General features: G+C 40.3%; 1 protein-coding gene across 1 annotated transcript in view; it reads left to right on the plus strand.

The window, feature by feature from the left end:
- The window catches only part of EPHA4 (EPH receptor A4), a 125,746-nt gene that overhangs the window by 47,000 nt on the left and 60,977 nt on the right, over positions 1-17,769 (plus strand). Inside the window, exon 4 of the mRNA XM_073359960.2 lies at positions 7,607-7,762. Within this exon, the coding sequence (XP_073216061.1) occupies positions 7,607-7,762 (156 nt within the window). The remainder of the gene's footprint in view (positions 1-7,606; positions 7,763-17,769) is intronic.

The following is a 17,769-nucleotide window of genomic DNA, read 5'->3' on the forward strand; positions in this document are numbered from 1 at the left end:
GCAACTGACTACCCCTTGCTGGTTTGCTTCTGTACAATTTACACCTGCAGGAGGAATTCTCATAACCCTCCTCCCAGTGACTCCCTCACACCAACCACTGCCAGGCCTTTCCTTCACGTTGCTTCCGAGGGACTCACTGGCCTAACCACTTCATCTGCCGTTTCTAGAGGTTGAGTGGGGTCTTTCTTCAGATCCCCTTCCCCCATATCCAAAAGTCCTGGTGAGGGGAGAGGGAGCGAGGAAAGAGGGCTGGAAGCTGCCAGACCAGCCCCCAGTACATACAGGGAAGTGGAAGAGGAAACAACTCTCATTCTGTGGCCAGAAAAAAAAGCTGAAAAAAAAGGGACAGATAGCTTCTCCAGTAAATTCCTAGTGTTATAGTTAGCGAAATCTCAGGATTTCCTTAGCAACCAATCAAGTACCAGATTTATGGACCTTCACTTTGCTAGCCTCCAGCTGCACTGGGATACTTTCTTTCCCAACTGTCAGTTTAACTGGAGGAGAGGAACGCTGTGCTCCTTCTACTGCTCTGTGACAGGATCTGACCACTTTCTGGGACCCTCCTCCTACCCATCTCCCTGTAGATGATCTTCTATAGTTGGAAAAGGACAGTGGCCTTAGCTGGTGACCCCCAGAGGTAGAAGATGAAGGGAACAACCACTGGCACCCCTGAACTTCCTAGGGGAAATGGGCAACTGAAAAGCAAAGTTGGGGAAGTGCTCAAGCTACTGTACGCCAGGCCCCTCAGCCTTGAAGACAAGAATGGTAAGGGTGTAGAAGCCAGGGAAGACCAGACAGAGACCAGGTGGGATGTGCAAATTGTGTCAATCCAGATCGGCTGACCTTCTTGGACTCGGTCTGATGATCATAGTTCCATGTGCACCGTTAGTTCCCCTGAGTTTTACTTCCAGATTATCTTCAAGCCCTTCCTAGAAACCTACCCAATTAAAAACAAGAATACCAAAACTACTAAGAAATCTACACCACCCTTCCAACGTGCTCTTGTTGGTGCTTGTATTTCTTTTATTTCATATTTAAATTCATTCAGTTAAAAAATATCCTTGATGACTACAAGTGATTTGTTTTTTTTTCTCATCAGTGATGTGAGCTAAAGATATGGAACTGATTGTAATTTGTACAAAATATGAAGTCATTAGCAATAGGAGACAAAGATCTGACAGCGCTAACATCAAAGGAAGCTGGCTTTATTTGGAAGCAGCATTGGGTTCATCACATTGAATTCTACAACTTGACTTTTAAGACTGGCTTGAGAGAAGGTTAGCAATATTTTTTGTTCTTCTGGCTTTTGTGGATCTTTATCATCCTCAAGGGCATTACAGTGAGTAACTAGTCTGGACCAGAAGAACAACTTAATTTTACAAGAAGCTCATTAACTCATTCTATTTAAAATCTTCTCATTTCACCCAAAACCCAATTATGCTTGGACTGGCAATGATCAGGACAGGCATTGTCTCACAGGTAATGGGGGGAGAGGACATAGGGAGTCCTATGGTATTCATGTCGGGAAGACAAGGGTGACTCCCTTTCTTTGACTTTTAGGTAAAAAGAACTAGTCCTTGGGACAGCTTGACAATTAGAAAATCCTGAAGAGCATTTAGGACTAAAACAGCTGTACAATCACTGAGGGGTTCATGGCGCGGGGCAGAAAGCTCATCAAAAGAGACTATTCAAACAATTGAGTTCTATAATTAACACACAAAAATCTGTTCAGAAATTGTAATAACAGTAAAAGAGAGCTAAGAAGAAGCTGCCTACTCATGAGGCAGATGTGGTTTTGTTAAAATTTGAGAAAGAAAATCCATCCATTTAAAGAGAGAAAAGAACATTAGAGGGAAAAATGAAAACTTTTTATTTCCCGGTGTGCAGTTAGAATACAAACTGGAAATATTTCCAAAGTAGCAGGCGTGGTTGAAAAGGGAACCAGTCATCAGTAATCTGAAATGGATTTTAAGAGGATGGTATCATTTTAAAAATTATTTTAAAAACAATTCCTTTTCCCATTCTTATTTAGAACTAATTTACTGGAAGCTTGAAGCTGAGGTCTGCTTCCTTCAAGAATTTACTTCTTCCTTTGTTGAACACATTGGTGTGTTACTGTAGGGTTGTTCATGGAAGCTGCGCTGCCGCTGCTTTAAGGACAGTGGTTGGTTTGGGATTTATTTTAATTACATCCAAAGTATTTTGTGGACTTTAGAAACTAAGGTCTACACTTCTGGCAGCACATAGAGTACACACACTGCAGGCTCAGCTAGCATGGGTATAAATAGCAGTGTAGACTGGGAGGCACTGCTTAGAGGACAACAGAGTAGAGTAGTGTGGCCTGCACTCCTGAACCGAAGGATATATACCCTATGTGGCTCTCTACATGCTCAAACAATGCCTTCCATGTCTACGCTGCTATTTTTAGCAGTGTAGCATCCTGCTGCCTCCCAGCTGCTGGAGCTTGTCCCTTCAGTAGAAGATTCTGGTAGCATGGAGAGGCTCTGACAGAGGGATGCAGTGGGGAAAGGCTCCAGCAGCTATCCACTGCTAGAACCTTTCCCTGCTGTCTACCCTTGCTGGACTTTTTCACTGCCGCATGTATCTACATGTACCCTACATCTGCTGGAAGTGTAGCGAAGTGTAAACAAGTTCTAAGTTTATTTACACAGCTGGTCTAGTTTTCTATTAAGCAGATCAATTGTGCTTCACCTATAAAAAATGCAGTCAAATACATTCATGCAACATTATTGTTTAACTGGAGAAGTTAAAAGAGACAAATCTTAAGGTTATTGCGCCACCACTCACTTAGTCATGTTAATGAAGGTTTAAGTGGAATTTAAGTGATGCATTGGCCCTGTGCTAGCCTTTTGCAAAGGAATAAATTTCCTACTAAGGTCCTGATCCTGCAGTGAGTTCCATGCAGGCTCCGGGAACCATCCTTGTAGAGCTTCTTACAGGATTAGGGCCCCAAATGCAGGCTAACCATGCTTTATAGAGTCGAAGTTCAACATTCTAGTGTTTATACGCCCATAATGTCCTTGTACAAACCTCTATACCATTAACTTTCTTTACTGCTGCTGCGCACTGAACTGAAAATTTAAAATTTATGTGCCAGACCTTCCCATTGACTAAGTAGAGTTATGCCAACAAAGGATTTGGCCCTTTGTCTATCCATCTGCCTTCTCCTCTTTATTAGCTTCAAAACCAGAAGCTGTGATTTACCCCATTTTACCCCATTAAAAATATGCTTCTGCGGTTGGAGTGAGTTAGCTGGTAGCTCCTTAAATCTTTTCCTCTAGCTTCTGTATCGTCCCCTAAATCATCTGGCTGCTAGGGCAGCTCCCATATAGAGAGGCCTATGGTCTTAAGCAGCAGCCTGCCAACCCAAACGTGTCTCATTTTCTCTGCTTCAATGCCACTGAGATCTGCCACAAAGAAGCCTAGCCCCATGGAGACTCCTTTATCCAAACCCAAAGTAATAGTTAGCCTTCTGGTGAATGTAGAGTCAGGGAGGGAGGGTCACCAGGGCAAAGGAAAGTAAAGAAACTAAGAAAGAGCCAAAAGGAATATAAATAGAGTTGTCTTAAATTTCCCAGATTTAGATATTTTTGTAGATTTTTTGAATTCAGTTAAAAAATAGTGATGAATTTTTTCATACAGTTTTTTTTTGCCAAAAATTAATCTAATTTTCCACCATTTGTAGAGTTGTTCAGATTTTTCACAATTTTGATGAAATATTAAATTCAAATTTCAACAAGGAAAAAAAAGGAGCAAATTTTGGGTGAAAATGTTTGCATTTTTCCCCAGCTTGAAATAAAACTAATATATACATAAATTGATGTTTAATTTTTTAGTTTTTAATTATTTTTCTTCCAAACCTATCAAAGGTGTCGCTCCACAATTTGGGCTTTAATTTACATGCAATAACTTCAACTTGTCTTGCTGTAGCATTGACACCCCCCCTTCACCCTTGGTCCCCCCCCCACCAAAAAAAAAAAGTGGTGGGAGAATTTTATCAGGTAGGAGAACTATTTTGTTTTTGTTGTTTTGTTTATTTTTCAACTTCACTTAATTTTGAAAGGGCTGAATGAAAAGGCCTGAGGCCTTAATAGAAAATTTACACTTTGTCTGAAAACAAGCAAAGCAACCTTCAGTCTGCACATAAATTGTTTCAGGAAGTCATGAACTTCTGAAAACAAGGGTTTATAATGAGAGGCTGGGATTTTCAAAACGGCCTAAGGAAGTTATACACCCAAATTCCTTTGACATTAAGTGAGACCTGGACTCCTACTTTCCTTAAACTCCTATTTTTGCAACCATAACTGTACTTTAGTGGCTATCCCTAGTGAAAGCTATAAGAATGGCAGGTTAAATTTTTTGCTTGCTAAGGTTGACAGTGTTCTGTTGAGTCTGATGAAAAGATAAATGAAATAGATTTGCTTAAAGTCAGGCTTTGTGCAGCTGTGAGTCCAAGGTTTTGTTTTAGGCTCATCTTCACTTAAAATTAATATTTTTTCCCCAGAAAAAATACAGGTGTCACAATTTTGATTTTTCACACTGAAAATATTTCTGTTTAAGAATTTCCTTGGAAATCTTAAGGATAATTCTGTTTTAAAATGTAACCTTGTTATGTTGGTGGGTGATCTGAATGGAAGAAAAGATTTCTCTCTCTCTCTCTCTCTCTCATTTTTTTAAAACTAATAGAAAGAACTAATTAAGGGAAAGCTAAAGGAATTGAATTCAAGGTTTGTATTGCACATGTAAACTAATCTTTTTACAATGACATCTTTCGAAAGCTGTGTAAGAATACTATTCATGCCCTGTCCTATCTAGCAAATCCTCCCCAGAAAAGGAGCAAAATGAAGGATTGTCATGAGCTAGCAATAAAGACTTTCAAGGAAGGGGTTCTATTCACACTTGTTGTTTGTCTACTAATTCATTAACATTTAAAAATACTGTATAATATCCTAGTTAAAAAAAAAAGTCCAATACCAGTCATAGTAGGTGTGTCAGCTGTACTTCAGGGAAAGAATACCCTTGACAGGGTTAGGATCAAGTTTTTAAGTGAAAATACAATAGAACTCCAAGGAGCAAAGAATTGTTGAATAAATGCAGCGTATTCTCAAGTATTCTTATGTGCCAAGTGCTGAAATGTAGTGCATCTGTGAACACACTGAAGTGAAGAAAACCATCAGTTCAGTGGTTGGTGATTTTGTATAGCCGAAGCAAAATGGCTCTGTGCTTCAGAAGCTGCCACTGCATTTAGAGAGAGCTTTCTGCAGGTCCTGAAATATTAATGACCAAGGTTTAACGTAGTAGAAAACAAAAGATTATGTTGTGTTAAGAAAAAGGGGGAAATTCCTGTGAATTGTAGAATTTCAAAACCCTCTCCTTCTGCCTACTGCATCCTCTCAATCACTTCCTAGCCCCAGAGTCTGAAAAGAGGGTATAAGGTGGGAATTGTCCCCCAGAATGTGTAACTGCCGTATCTTCCTGTTTTTGTAATAAAATGTTAAAGCCACAGCAGAATTTTCATCCCTTATGTGGGGCTGGTTATTCTGTGCTTTGTTTACCATGTGTCTTGGTATTAGGAAAAAAATCAAGTGATAGTTATTCATTTTATAATTTTCATGAGCCATTAATACGATTAAGCTAGACGTTAGGTTTTAAAAAAAATAGAAATGGAGTTTGCAGTATAAGTGGGATTAGTTAGGTCTCAGGTTGTATTTTTTTCATCTCCCTTTCTTTTTTACATTGCAAAAAAGTGCTCTCTGTCGGCATTTATGTATATGTCATTTTCAGAATTAGGGCATGATTGTGATCCGAGTTATGCTAATACAAACCAGATGCACCACCATTTTCAAGAGAGTTACTACCAATTTACACCAGTGTAACTTTACTCAGAGTCTGTCATTTACATGTCAGTGGTTTTAAACCAAATGCATCAAGGCTGCTAGCCGTATTTGAGCTCATTCGTCAAACATTGCAACTCCGATGTAAAAAAATATTAAGGTAGTTTTCCCTTCTTTTGGCAGCCCGTACTAGTGGATGCAGAATAATCCATTTTACACAAGTTGCTTTTGTTTACTGTGACTGACTGAGTGACGGCCTGTACCCAGTGGGTTTCTATTTGTGTTCGGGGACTAATTGTATTTGATGTGGAGAGGTTGGGCTTGACCCCAGAGCTTCTTCCTGCCAAAGCAGCGGTTTCTGATTTTAATCGAAACCCCAAGGCCATTTGAAGTGTAGCCAAAAAGCACCTTGCAAGCTGAACCTTATCTAATTATGTGATGTGTATAAACTCTGGAAGCATAAATCTTAGTCATTGGAGCAACATGTTATTATAAGATTCACTGGTCCAGTGACAGCCAAAGTGAGCAAGGCCGAGATTGATCTCGCAGTGCTTTTATTGACAGCGCTCCACACATCATGAAGTTTAGACTCGTTAAGGAAATTCCGTCAGTGGCTTTGGTTAGGAAGAGTGAAGTAACTCGCTCCTTTACAAATGTGTTGCTAAAATCCCTGTCTAGGGTGTGTATCATAAAAAGAAAAGAATAAATGAAAAACAACAACAACTGGATGAGTGCAGAGAGGAAGAAAGGCATTGAATGGGACTGCCTGTTCCTTTCTGTAGGCATACATGTAACAGTGTGGGAACTCTAAAGATAGTCTAGGTGCTAAATGAAGAGCCTGGAGAGTGAGTCATGCTGTAAATATTGGGAATAACCCTCCCTCTTACACTGTCTGTTCTTATAAAAAACGCCTGGAAGTTTGCTCTGTCCCCTGAAGGGTTGAAAGCCAGTGGTGTTGGCTGCCTTCTCTCTTTTGCCAAGGCACAGATTTCTAGGATGACATACCTGGGGGCCCCTACTAAAACTTGCTATTCATGACAGTAGTGAGATTTTTCCAAGTGATGTAAAAGTAGCCATCCATGTAAATGAAGATGATGTCACTGAAAGGTTGCCAAGTGCACATGAGGATTCAGTGCACATGCCAGCACTGCAGTTATTGGATACCCTAGCTTCGAGGAGGGAAGAACATGCTTATTTCCTCCCTTGGGAAGAAAGAGCCAAATTAATCCTGCCTTGCCAGAAGGGAGACATGCCATTTCCGGGCATGTAAGACTCAGAGCCTCCCTGCCAATCACAGTGGTTGCCTGTTCCACTCCATCTCCAAAATTGGCACTGTCAGACTGTCAGCTGCCATTCCTTAAGTGGTCATAGAATTAAACAGTTGTGCCCTATTACTGCGCTGTATGAGTGTGTGCACGCAGGTGGGAACAGTGGGTGACATGCAAGTTCATGTATAACACAAAGATGAAGCAGATTTTCCAGCAAAGTTGGTAGGGAAATGTGCTTATAGGTGCTCTTGTAACATCACCAGATCAGCTTCTCAAAGGCCCTTGTTTGAATTAGAAATTGGTATCCCTCAGTGTAGGGCTAGCAACTAAGAATTTCTTGGTTTGTTAACTTCTCACCTGGGACTAGGTGGGCATGGTTTGTTCTTCTTTGAAAATGTCTCCAGCCTAGGTTTTGAGTAGAGGAGACAGCATTTTATTGTCACATCCTGGGCAAATAACACTCTCCATTCCCTTTTCTCCTAGCTTGCAAAATTGGATACTACAAGGCTCTCTCCACAGATGTTTCCTGTGCCAAATGCCCATCGCACAGCTACTCCATTTGGGAAGGCTCTACCTCCTGCACCTGTGATCGGGGCTTTTTCCGAGCCGAAAATGATGCTGCCTCCATGCCCTGCACCCGTAAGTCGGACTCTCTTATTTAGTTATTCTTTCTGCCTCAATAATTTGTATGAAAAATGTTCCCTCGAGATGCACGTTTCACTTTGAGAAGTGTGCGGCAGCAACATTCAGTAATCGTTCCTCTTAGCCAAGTAAACGCAACGTATCAAAAGCAGGTCTTTTCCCAACACAAAGCATAACATGAAATTTGTAATTAAATGAGAGATGAAACCAGTTGCTGTAAAAATAAATAGCTCAGCAATAATAATCAAAGGTTTGACCTCATGCTCCATTATTATCAGTGGCAGAGACAGGAATAGAACCCATATCTCCTGAGTCCCAGTCCAGTTCACTATCCTCTGGATTAGACAGCCTCTTCTGTTTTAAAATCTTAATGTTTGTAGAAATTGTGATACATTTGCTCACAGTTACTAGGATGAATGTAAATATTTGGATATTTAGTGAGACTATCAGTGCTGACTAGCTTAAAATTTACAGCATGACTCCTTAATGATCGCAGTAGCAGTCTTAAATACCAACATGCTTGGTTTGTTGTGCCCCAATACATACATAGTTTATAAGTGCATATATGCAACCTGTAAATCCTCCAGTCCCTCCAATTTGTGGGGAAAGAGGAGATTACATTTTAATTCCACAAGGATGTTTTCATCAGGGAAGCATGCCTACGGGGGTAACTACAACTGGTATATCAGGCCAGGTATGTGTTAGTGGGTCATGCTGATTAAGAAGTGAGACTTAAACCATCCCTCAGCCTAATATTTTGATAATTGAGGGTTTTTTTCTGTACGAATGTAATATTCTGAGTTAATAAACATAAAGGCTATATTTTGCTGGGGTATATTCTTGGCTCCCATTGAAGTCTATAGGGACTGCTTTTTGATCAGAATCAGGATGTGGAGGTGTCTGTGAGAGAGAGAGAGACTTTTTGTTTTGTTAGTTTTTTATTGTAATCCAAATTTCTTGTGGGGAGATGGGTCACATTTTATAGTATCCCTTTTAATCTTCATTTCTCCCCTTCAAAGAGGAAATCATTTTTTGTCCATCACTGTTATAGCACTGCCCCTAAATTCCAGCCCTTCCCTTCCAATAATTGCACCCCTAAGCACCATTATTATACCAGTATATTTCATTATACTAATGAAAACGTGGCTTAGTGAGAGAAGTCCTGACCAAAAATGAAACTACCAAACGAAGGTTTGAGGTAAGGCGGCACAGTATGTGCAGGTGACCAAAGTGCAAAGAGAGAGTTCTAATGGATAATGAGTCATATCCAGGAAATGGTTTTGTGGAAGGATAACATGTATATTTACAAGTACAGTTCTTTCTTGTGAAGCATATACCTGCAAATGATCAGTTTGGGCTAGGGTCCATGTTTGCTAAGTTTAATCACTGTGGGTGAGGTTCTGACCAGCTTGTGTGTGTAGTGGGGTTGAGGCTGGTGCGATACTCGGTCACAACTGCAGTCGCTGTTCTCGGGATTACTCCAGGGTTATAGCTTAACCCAAGAAATGGGGACATAGCTCTGCCCCCACTCCTCACTTCTGCAAATGAGAATACTGGGCACACAGAAACAACTGGACCATTGGAGGAAGAATGATGGTCCAGGTCTGAGCTCTACCTGGAACAGTGTGGATTTACACTGCACCCACTGTAGCTCAATGCTATGATTTGAGCCTTTATATATTAAGGAAAGAGTGTGCATGCGTGCGCTTGCATGTGGTCTGTAAGAAATGTGAAATGGATTTGTTTTGTTGGATTGCTAAAAAAAGTGAAAGGGTTTATTTCTATGTGACCCAAAATGAAGGAGAACAACAAGGTTATTTCAGTGTTTGTTTATGATCGATAAAGCAGTCACATACGGCAGGCCGCACACTCTCCAGCACACCCCTCCTCTGCAGTTTTTGGCTTAGCTGTGTTCTAGTGTTGTTTATGACTGTGTATGCTTATGACATATACAACAGAAAATGCTCTGATAATGCAGTGTATCCCCACGTGAGCATGTTAAGGCTTCGTCTCACAGCAAGATGGGTTTTGCAAGAGGACACCCGCTGCACCACTCCTTCCGAAACCAGTTCCACGTAGCCATTGGCCAACTCCTTCTGGGCAAGTGACGGAAGCCATTTAGGGAGCCTGTATGTAAATAACCCTTCCAGAAGAACCCCCTGAGTTTGTCTGCCTTTCCTGACAAGATGTGGAGACGGAGAGGAACATAAACATCAGAAGTTTTTTTTTCAAACTAATTTCAGACGCTAATCAGTTCTTACCAGTTGGTTAAACCAGGTGACAAACCCAATTCCCTTGTGCTGACAGCCATAATAATCAGGCACCTTCTTTGTTCATTATGCTCTCTTTAACCCTGGTATTCTCATTCAGCCCTGCATTTAGTAATCGCTCAGTGTGACGGCACACTAATGAAGAAATAAAACACAGTATCTGAGATCCATTCTTCTAGCAAAAAGATAGACTATGCTCCAGTGGCTTGTAAAATCGGGTTTCTGTTCACTTGGAGAACTATTAGACCAGGTGAACAAAAGTAGTGTTGGGTAATTTGGAGGGAAACACCTGGAATGCACTGTGGATTGATCCTTTTTTTAACTATATATTATTATTTCTAAACCTTTTTTTAAGATGAAGAACTTCAGTCTTCTCAGGACTCTTTTCTGTAGATCCTTGACCCTTTGGTATCGATTTCTTTTAGTAATATATCGGCTGCTCTCTTGTCATTTGTATCTTACCCTTTGCAGGCTTGGGGAGGAAGACTCTTACAGCTTTCCATTAACCTGATTGTGCTTATGGATGAGAGGGAATTAGAAATCTTCCTCCCTTCCCTTTTACACAATTCTCATGTTTACGAAAATTGCCCCTAGTTTCTGATATGCTGGGCCGATCATGTTCCCCAGAGCTTGGAATATTCTGACACTACCCCCTCTGCATCAAAGATTTGATGAGGAATATTTTACATGTTCTCTGGATTTGTCCTGTGTTAAGTTATACAAACCACTTTTTAACTCTTGCTCATGCCCCCTTTAAGTAAATGACCCAAATTCAACTCTTAGTTACACTGGTAGAAATCAAGTATAGCGCCACTGATACCAGTAGTTACTCCTGACTTACACCTACAATATTGAGAGCAGAATATGGCCAGGTAGGGTTGCATGGGTATGAATGACAGCAGAATTTGAGCCACAGGTTGTAGCTGGGACATGTGAATAGGGCAGACATCGATGCACAAAGACAGGAAGACATACGTTTACTTATGGGACAGAAGGGAACTTTCACTTCAGTCTCCCCTCCATGGGATAATCACTGATGTTGTGTCATTGCCAAGGAAAAGAACCACTTCCTCCTTTCTTAGACAAAATTCTCCTTCTTACTTTGGATCCGCCTCATCGGCTAAGTCAGGAATTCAGACTTGCAATTCTAAAGCGCACAGGGCTTGTCAGCTGTGTGCTAGGGCAAGGAAATGGTATGATTGACCTATAGTACACTTGAGCAGAAACTATGGAAAACAGTCATTTTTCCCCTCTGGAAGCATGACAAAAGTTATATTAATGCAACTCTTCAGACCTTCATTATACTTCAGTACTTGTTGAGAAGATGGGTCTATCATAAGGTTAGCACTTAAATAGGGTATTAATGGTCTCCACAATAAACAAAGCTATGAAAGGTAGAAAGCCACCAATTTAACAGTCATGCTCTTCATTCCTGAATTTCTCTTTCTAATCTGTGAGGATGCCGATTTTAGACATTTTTTCCCCTTGCTAAATTCCACTCTGGCATAGACAGGTGTAATTCCCACTCAAGTCAATGAGAGTTGCTCTTGCTTACCCTGTGTGTCTCTTTCACTGTTTTTTAGCAAACAGTACACACATTATAAGCTGGTATGAGGCACTTTTGTGTTGTTTATATTGCCTGTTTGATCAAGATTATTAATGGTTTGTGATTGGGAGGATTTTACAAAAGAGAGATGATTAGCATAGACTGTCCAGCTTGAGATCTGTCTAAGTAAATGACCCTGAATAATTTAGACTGTTGTGCCACCCAAACAAGGTCTGATTGATTGATAGTTTGGCATGGCCTAAAATATTCCTAAAACAGCTGCTTTTTAAGACAGTTTATACCAAAGGAGCTTAGAGTTAATGAGAACAAATTTAGCAAGATGTGTGATGAAAGTGCCTGCTTTAAAAAGACTCTCTCTAGTTTAGGTTATCAAGAAATCAAAAGAGCCTTACTTCAAACAGCAAACACCACTTAGTTTGTCTTTACATTCACCTCTTCTAATTGAATTTAGTGCACTTCTGTATTTCCTCCAGAAAGTATATTGTTTTTAAATTACCATTTCAGTCCTATTACTCAAGCCCCCTGCTTCTAATGCTTTCTGACAGTTATCAACATAATGAACCATAATGAAATGATGAACAGTGGAAACTCAATGTGGATTCCACTAGTGCTGTGTGACTGTGTTGTTAAAATTTGAATGTAAATTAAAATAACACTGTCCTTACTTGTTTCCAAGGTCAAGGTTTAAAAAAAGGTCTGTAAGGTCTAAACACTTTAATCTTGCAAATGTTACTTTTTCATATATGTCCTTGATTCTATCCTCTGTTACACTTAAAATATCACAAAGATAAACATTGGCCTACATTTTCAAAAATGTGGGTGCAGTTACATACCTATTTGCAAATACATTCACAATAACTCTGCATGCGAATGACTAATTGCACATAGAGCTGGTCATCTGAGCATGTATTTAGTATATTTACTACAATTGCTTACATTTTTGCATAAAGAACACACACATACATTTTTTCTTAAACGTAGCCCTTCACTGCACATCCAGACAAATTCTGATGTCACCTGTTCTAATTGTATATAATTTGAGGTCAACTGCTGGTGCAGAAGAACCAGATAGTAGGGGAAAACATGTGGCCATGGAAGCGGTAGTGTGTTTCAGGCAGCTTTAGCATGGACTTCTCCATATTTTCTTCCCAGGGTTTCCCCCACACTTTTTCTAGAAATGCAGTCTGAGGCCTTCAATGAGAAGTTGTACTATATGCTATGAGAGAGCAAGTGAGGACCAGTGTAAACGACATTGAAACCTATACAAGAGACCACCCTTATTTGGCACCCTCCTGTCATAAGAGACTGTGTTTCCCAATGTAATAATTCTGCCTCACCTTATTAGAAGACCATAATTAAACAACTGATTTTATTATTCCTTTAAGACAGATTTAATTATATGAAATGCTGCCTCATCTTTTAAGGAACAATAACCCATAACCGTATTGTGTAGCACTTCCTTCATACCAACTGTTACCTTGAAAAACTTTTTAGGGTAAAATATTACAGTTGCAAACTTATACAAAAATAACAGTGGCAGGAGAAAGAATTGTGTTTAGCAGAGGCAATAGGGAAGAGTAGTTTGGGGGATTTTTTTAATTTTGTTTTTAGAAGAGATTTAGAAATATGTCATCAGTTAGCTGCAGCTATATTGGAAGGGATTTTGGATGACAGGAATTTCAGAGGAGAAGGCTCTCTCTCCACAAACACTGTGATTGGATGAAGGGACTGAGGAGAGGCTAAGTGGGAGGAGGGTATGGGACAAGAGAGGGGGTCGACTCACTGAAACAAGTCTATAGAACATTTTAAAAACATAGAGGGCATTTTTTGGACCAGATCTTGATGTGAATGGGGAGCCAGGGGAGTTGTACAAGGCTGTGTATTAATTACAATTAAGGCTAAAATCAACAGTTCATTAAAGGCAAGATTCCCTTGAGATATTAGCCAGCTACTGCCTCTCTTTCTCCATATCTTTAAATTAGTACAGACATTTACTTGATTAATTTGGGACTCTGATTTGGCGCAGTACTGAAGTCCATACTCAGGCAAAATTCCCATTGAAGTAAATCAAGTTTTGCCAAAGTAAAGAATTCAGCAGTTTGTTGCAGTGTTATGACCTATTTTTCCAGACTGGACTTTTTCCTATCCAATATCCAGAGAACCTTTTGCCGTCTGTAATGGGTTTCATTGCTTTTAATCTAAAAAGCAATTGGATGGATAGTTGCTCTTATCTGCAGTTAAGCTAGTTAGAGAAGATGTGGTCGTGCTTCTTTCGGCTGTTTGAGAGCATGAGTTGCCACACATGCTGGTTTAGGAAGGTCAATAGTTGTTACTAGAGTAGCTATTGGTGGGGGAATTCAGAGAGCCCACACAAAGGTGACATGTGTGTCTCAGACCTCCAATGGAACATTAATAATTAGAGCTCTGCAGTAACTAGCTTAGCTTCAGAGAAGTGGAGATATCAATTGCATTGTTCTTTAAATCCTAGAAACCAAGTCTTACATATCCAGTAACCAAAGGGGAAGAGGTCTTTTGGCATGTCAATGGGAAATAATGCATGCCAGGAAAATGTACATTTCTATCATGGGCCCAGTTCCAAAGGTCCTAGTCAGGCAAAACTCCCACTGACATCAAAGGGAGTCTTGCCTGAGTAACAACTTTGGAATCCGGCCCTTGTGTATCAATCAGATATCCTGGTGAATCTATTAAAAACCTGAACTAATATTAATCTGTGCCCAAAAAGAAGGAAAGTAGCTGATGATTGATATCTCAAGTCGTTGTTACATTTAGTGGACTGTTAACTTTAGCCCTCACAGTTGTAAAAACACATAGCCTATAATGATAAATGACCAGGAATGTCCATACAGTTAAGAAGCAACCATTGCCGTAAATGGCAGCCCTTATGTAAACTAGCCTGCAGCAACAAGAGAGCTGTCCACAACTGCTGAAAGAAAGCAATTAGTGGTAGCAACATATACAACTGTCAGGGGAAAGCATGGACTTTATTTCAGAGTCAAAACTTACACATCCCAAGTGTTTACTCTGTGTTATAACCTGTCTTTCAGATGGAGAGAGATTAACAACAAAGGCTTATCTGAAGGGCTTCACAGCCCAGACACTGAAGCATTATTGACAGCTCCAAAGTTGTACATGATTAATGAAGCTTTATAAAATAGAAAGAGGAGAACCAAGGTGCTTCTTCTTGAACTCTTGTCCTTGCACCAGTTTCCCCAGTGTTTCAGTGAGGCAGCAACAGGAGTTTAAAGGAATTTATCTTATTATTTATTTGAGGGTTTTTTTCTGTGCACCCAGTTGGAAACACTGCAATCTGCATTCGTGCTTGACCTTTGTCTCTAGGGAGTTCAATTTTAGACTTGTGATGGATTAAAAAAAATACTTTTATGGTTAAAAGACGCTGGGTTCTGGGAGCTGTTCTAGATATGAATCTTTCTCCTCTTTGCATCTCTTTATATAGTCCTTTTTATTCTTGCTATATCGTATGCAGTGTCTGGCTTCCAAACCTCATACAATAGAAGATGTATTTGATTTTTTATGACTTATTGTACAATGAATAATATGTATCCAGTTAGGTTTTCTTGCCATTAGAGGAGCTGACATCTGGACATTTACTCCCAGATGCTTATACTGCAAAGTTGTTCCTGTATCTTATCAAAAACTTCAGGGCTTTCCTATAGTTTACTCAGTCAAATTGCTGATTCGAATCAGTCCTATTCATACCAGGTCCCTTTTAGATTACAGTGAGTCTTGGCTGGTCTTTTCTGTTGTATGACTCTGCTATGCAGTGCGCTAGGCTCTCCTTCACATAGGGCTTACTCCTGAGGCATTGGAGTTGAGGACAGCCAGCATCTTGCTGGATCAGGCCCATAAAATCATTCTGTAGAGCCTGAGCCAAAGCCCACGGAAGCCAGTCAGTCTTTCCATTGCCTTCATAAGCTCTGGATCAGGTCCATAATTTACATTTTGATTAATTTAACCCTGTTCAATAAAACTTTCTTGGTTTAAAGATGAAGATTAGGCTTGCTTTAAACCACAGCGGGGCATCTTGACATCTTATTTTGTGGTAGGATCACATCAATCCTTATCAAGCTAAGGTCTGTCTTGCCGGTACCAGGACTCATAGATGATTCCCCCCCCCCCCCCAAGGATAGCACAGGGATCGTTAAAGAAGATAAAAGTCCTTTTTGCATGTGTGAGGTTTCCTAATGTTTGGTGGGAATTGCCAGTGAGTTACAGCTTCCTTTGGGGTTCATGCTACAAATTAGAAGTAGACTGAATGTTGGATGAGAACCCATTCAAAAGTAATAATCATCCATTGCACATTCTGCACGGGTATCATGATGGAGAAATGTTCTTTTACACACACATATACACAGTGAATGAATGGATTTGAATTCCAATGAGTGAAGGCCTGGTACTCAGGAACGTAATAGGTACTTAGGCCCAGCTTTTTAAAGGTATTTAAGCATTGCAGCACTGAGCACTGCAACACCCAAGGCTCATTTTCAGAAGGATTTAGAAACTGAGTCCCACTGAACATGCTCAACCAGTTAGATGCTACAATGAGCGGAGCAGCACCTAATACCTTTAAAAAATCTGAGCCTGAGTGCTCTCAGTGCCTGCTGACCTCCCAGAAGGCTCTCTGCATAGGAGGCACTCAGCACCTTTCAGGATACAGCCTTTTGGGGTTTTAGGCTCTGCACAGCAATAACTGGTTTTCATTTCACACGGTATCGTGTGATAAGAGTCAAACTGGAAAGACGAGCTTCTGTTAGGGCCTGATCCACAATCCACTGAAGTCAATGGAAAATCTCTTGTCTAATTTAGTAGTCCAGTTAGGAATCCCCACCTCTTTTAAAAGTGACTAACAGAAAGAGTGCCTTGTTTTAAAGACACTAATGTCAGTGACTGCGCAGGTGTTTAAGATAAAGCCTGGCCTTGTGTGGTGTATATTTGGAAAACCTCCATTAACAGGTCTGTGGAGGGCGTGGGTTTCTGTTTGCTTTTTTAATAGAACTGCACCCACGCACATGCACTCTTTCAAGATAATAAACAAAATCTTAGCCCTGGTTGGTAGTAAACAGAAATTGTTACTATCTGATTGCTTGTGGTATCACTGTAGTCCCTGATGGGAATGTGTCACAATCACAAAACCCACCAACACAGGTACCCTTATAGACACCCTCCGCAGAGAGGCCAAGGACTGAATTGGTAGAGAGAAAGGCACGCCCTGCAGCTTCTGGTGCTGATCCCTCTAGTAACAGGGCTGAGTCACTACAGCAGGGCAGTTGGGGCAAGCTTGCACAGCTACTCTTCTGTGGCTAAATAGACATTAGTTGTCAGTGCTATCAATCTAGCACCTCTCACAAGCACTAAATTCACTTTAAAAGCATTAAGAGGCGTATTTCCCCTGGATGTTAAACCCATGCTGGATCCTAGAATTGATTTTTTTTTTTATCTAATACAAAAAGCATTACTAAAATACCCTATAATGACTATTCAGGTTCATTAAAAAGAAAACACTTTATCTTAAAGGCTTTGTCCACGTAAATCCAAAGAAAAAGGGGAAAAATAAACCCTCTCCATAGCTTTTGTGTAAGAGAAAGCCCTTCAGGAGTCTTGGTAAAAAAGGTGTATGTCATCACTGGATAAAACACCCCCGCACGTAACATCCGCATTAAAAGACCATCCAGAATTTCAGAATGTTGTTTGTTTCAGGATGGAATGCTGACATCTTGTCAGGCTGAGGAAGCTTTGATGGCTTGAGACCCATGCTATAAATTTCTCACTACGCAGAACGACAGTGTGGCTCAGGAGCTGCTTTGCTGGAATCCTTTCTTTCTTTTCTTTTGCTGTCCTTTAATCCAAACCTTCTAACCAAGTATTGTTGCTGGACTAAATTATCTGGTCTAGTGAAAACAGTATTTCCTATGCCAAACAAGTCTATCTGGGTCCAGTCGTGGAAAGGTATAATTGAATTTACTGTCTGCACACACCCAGGGAGGTTTTCAGAGAAACACCTTGTTGGGCAGAACACTAATAAAAATGCAATATGTAAAATCCCTGCTATTAAAACCTTAGTCATAGCAAGAACTCACATGCAATCACCTAAAACAATGTATTCAAATTTCTAACCCTAATGCACCCGT

This window comes from Lepidochelys kempii, chromosome 9 (assembly GCF_965140285.1).
Source record: "Lepidochelys kempii isolate rLepKem1 chromosome 9, rLepKem1.hap1, whole genome shotgun sequence".
Classification (NCBI taxonomy): domain Eukaryota; kingdom Metazoa; phylum Chordata; order Testudines; family Cheloniidae; genus Lepidochelys; species Lepidochelys kempii.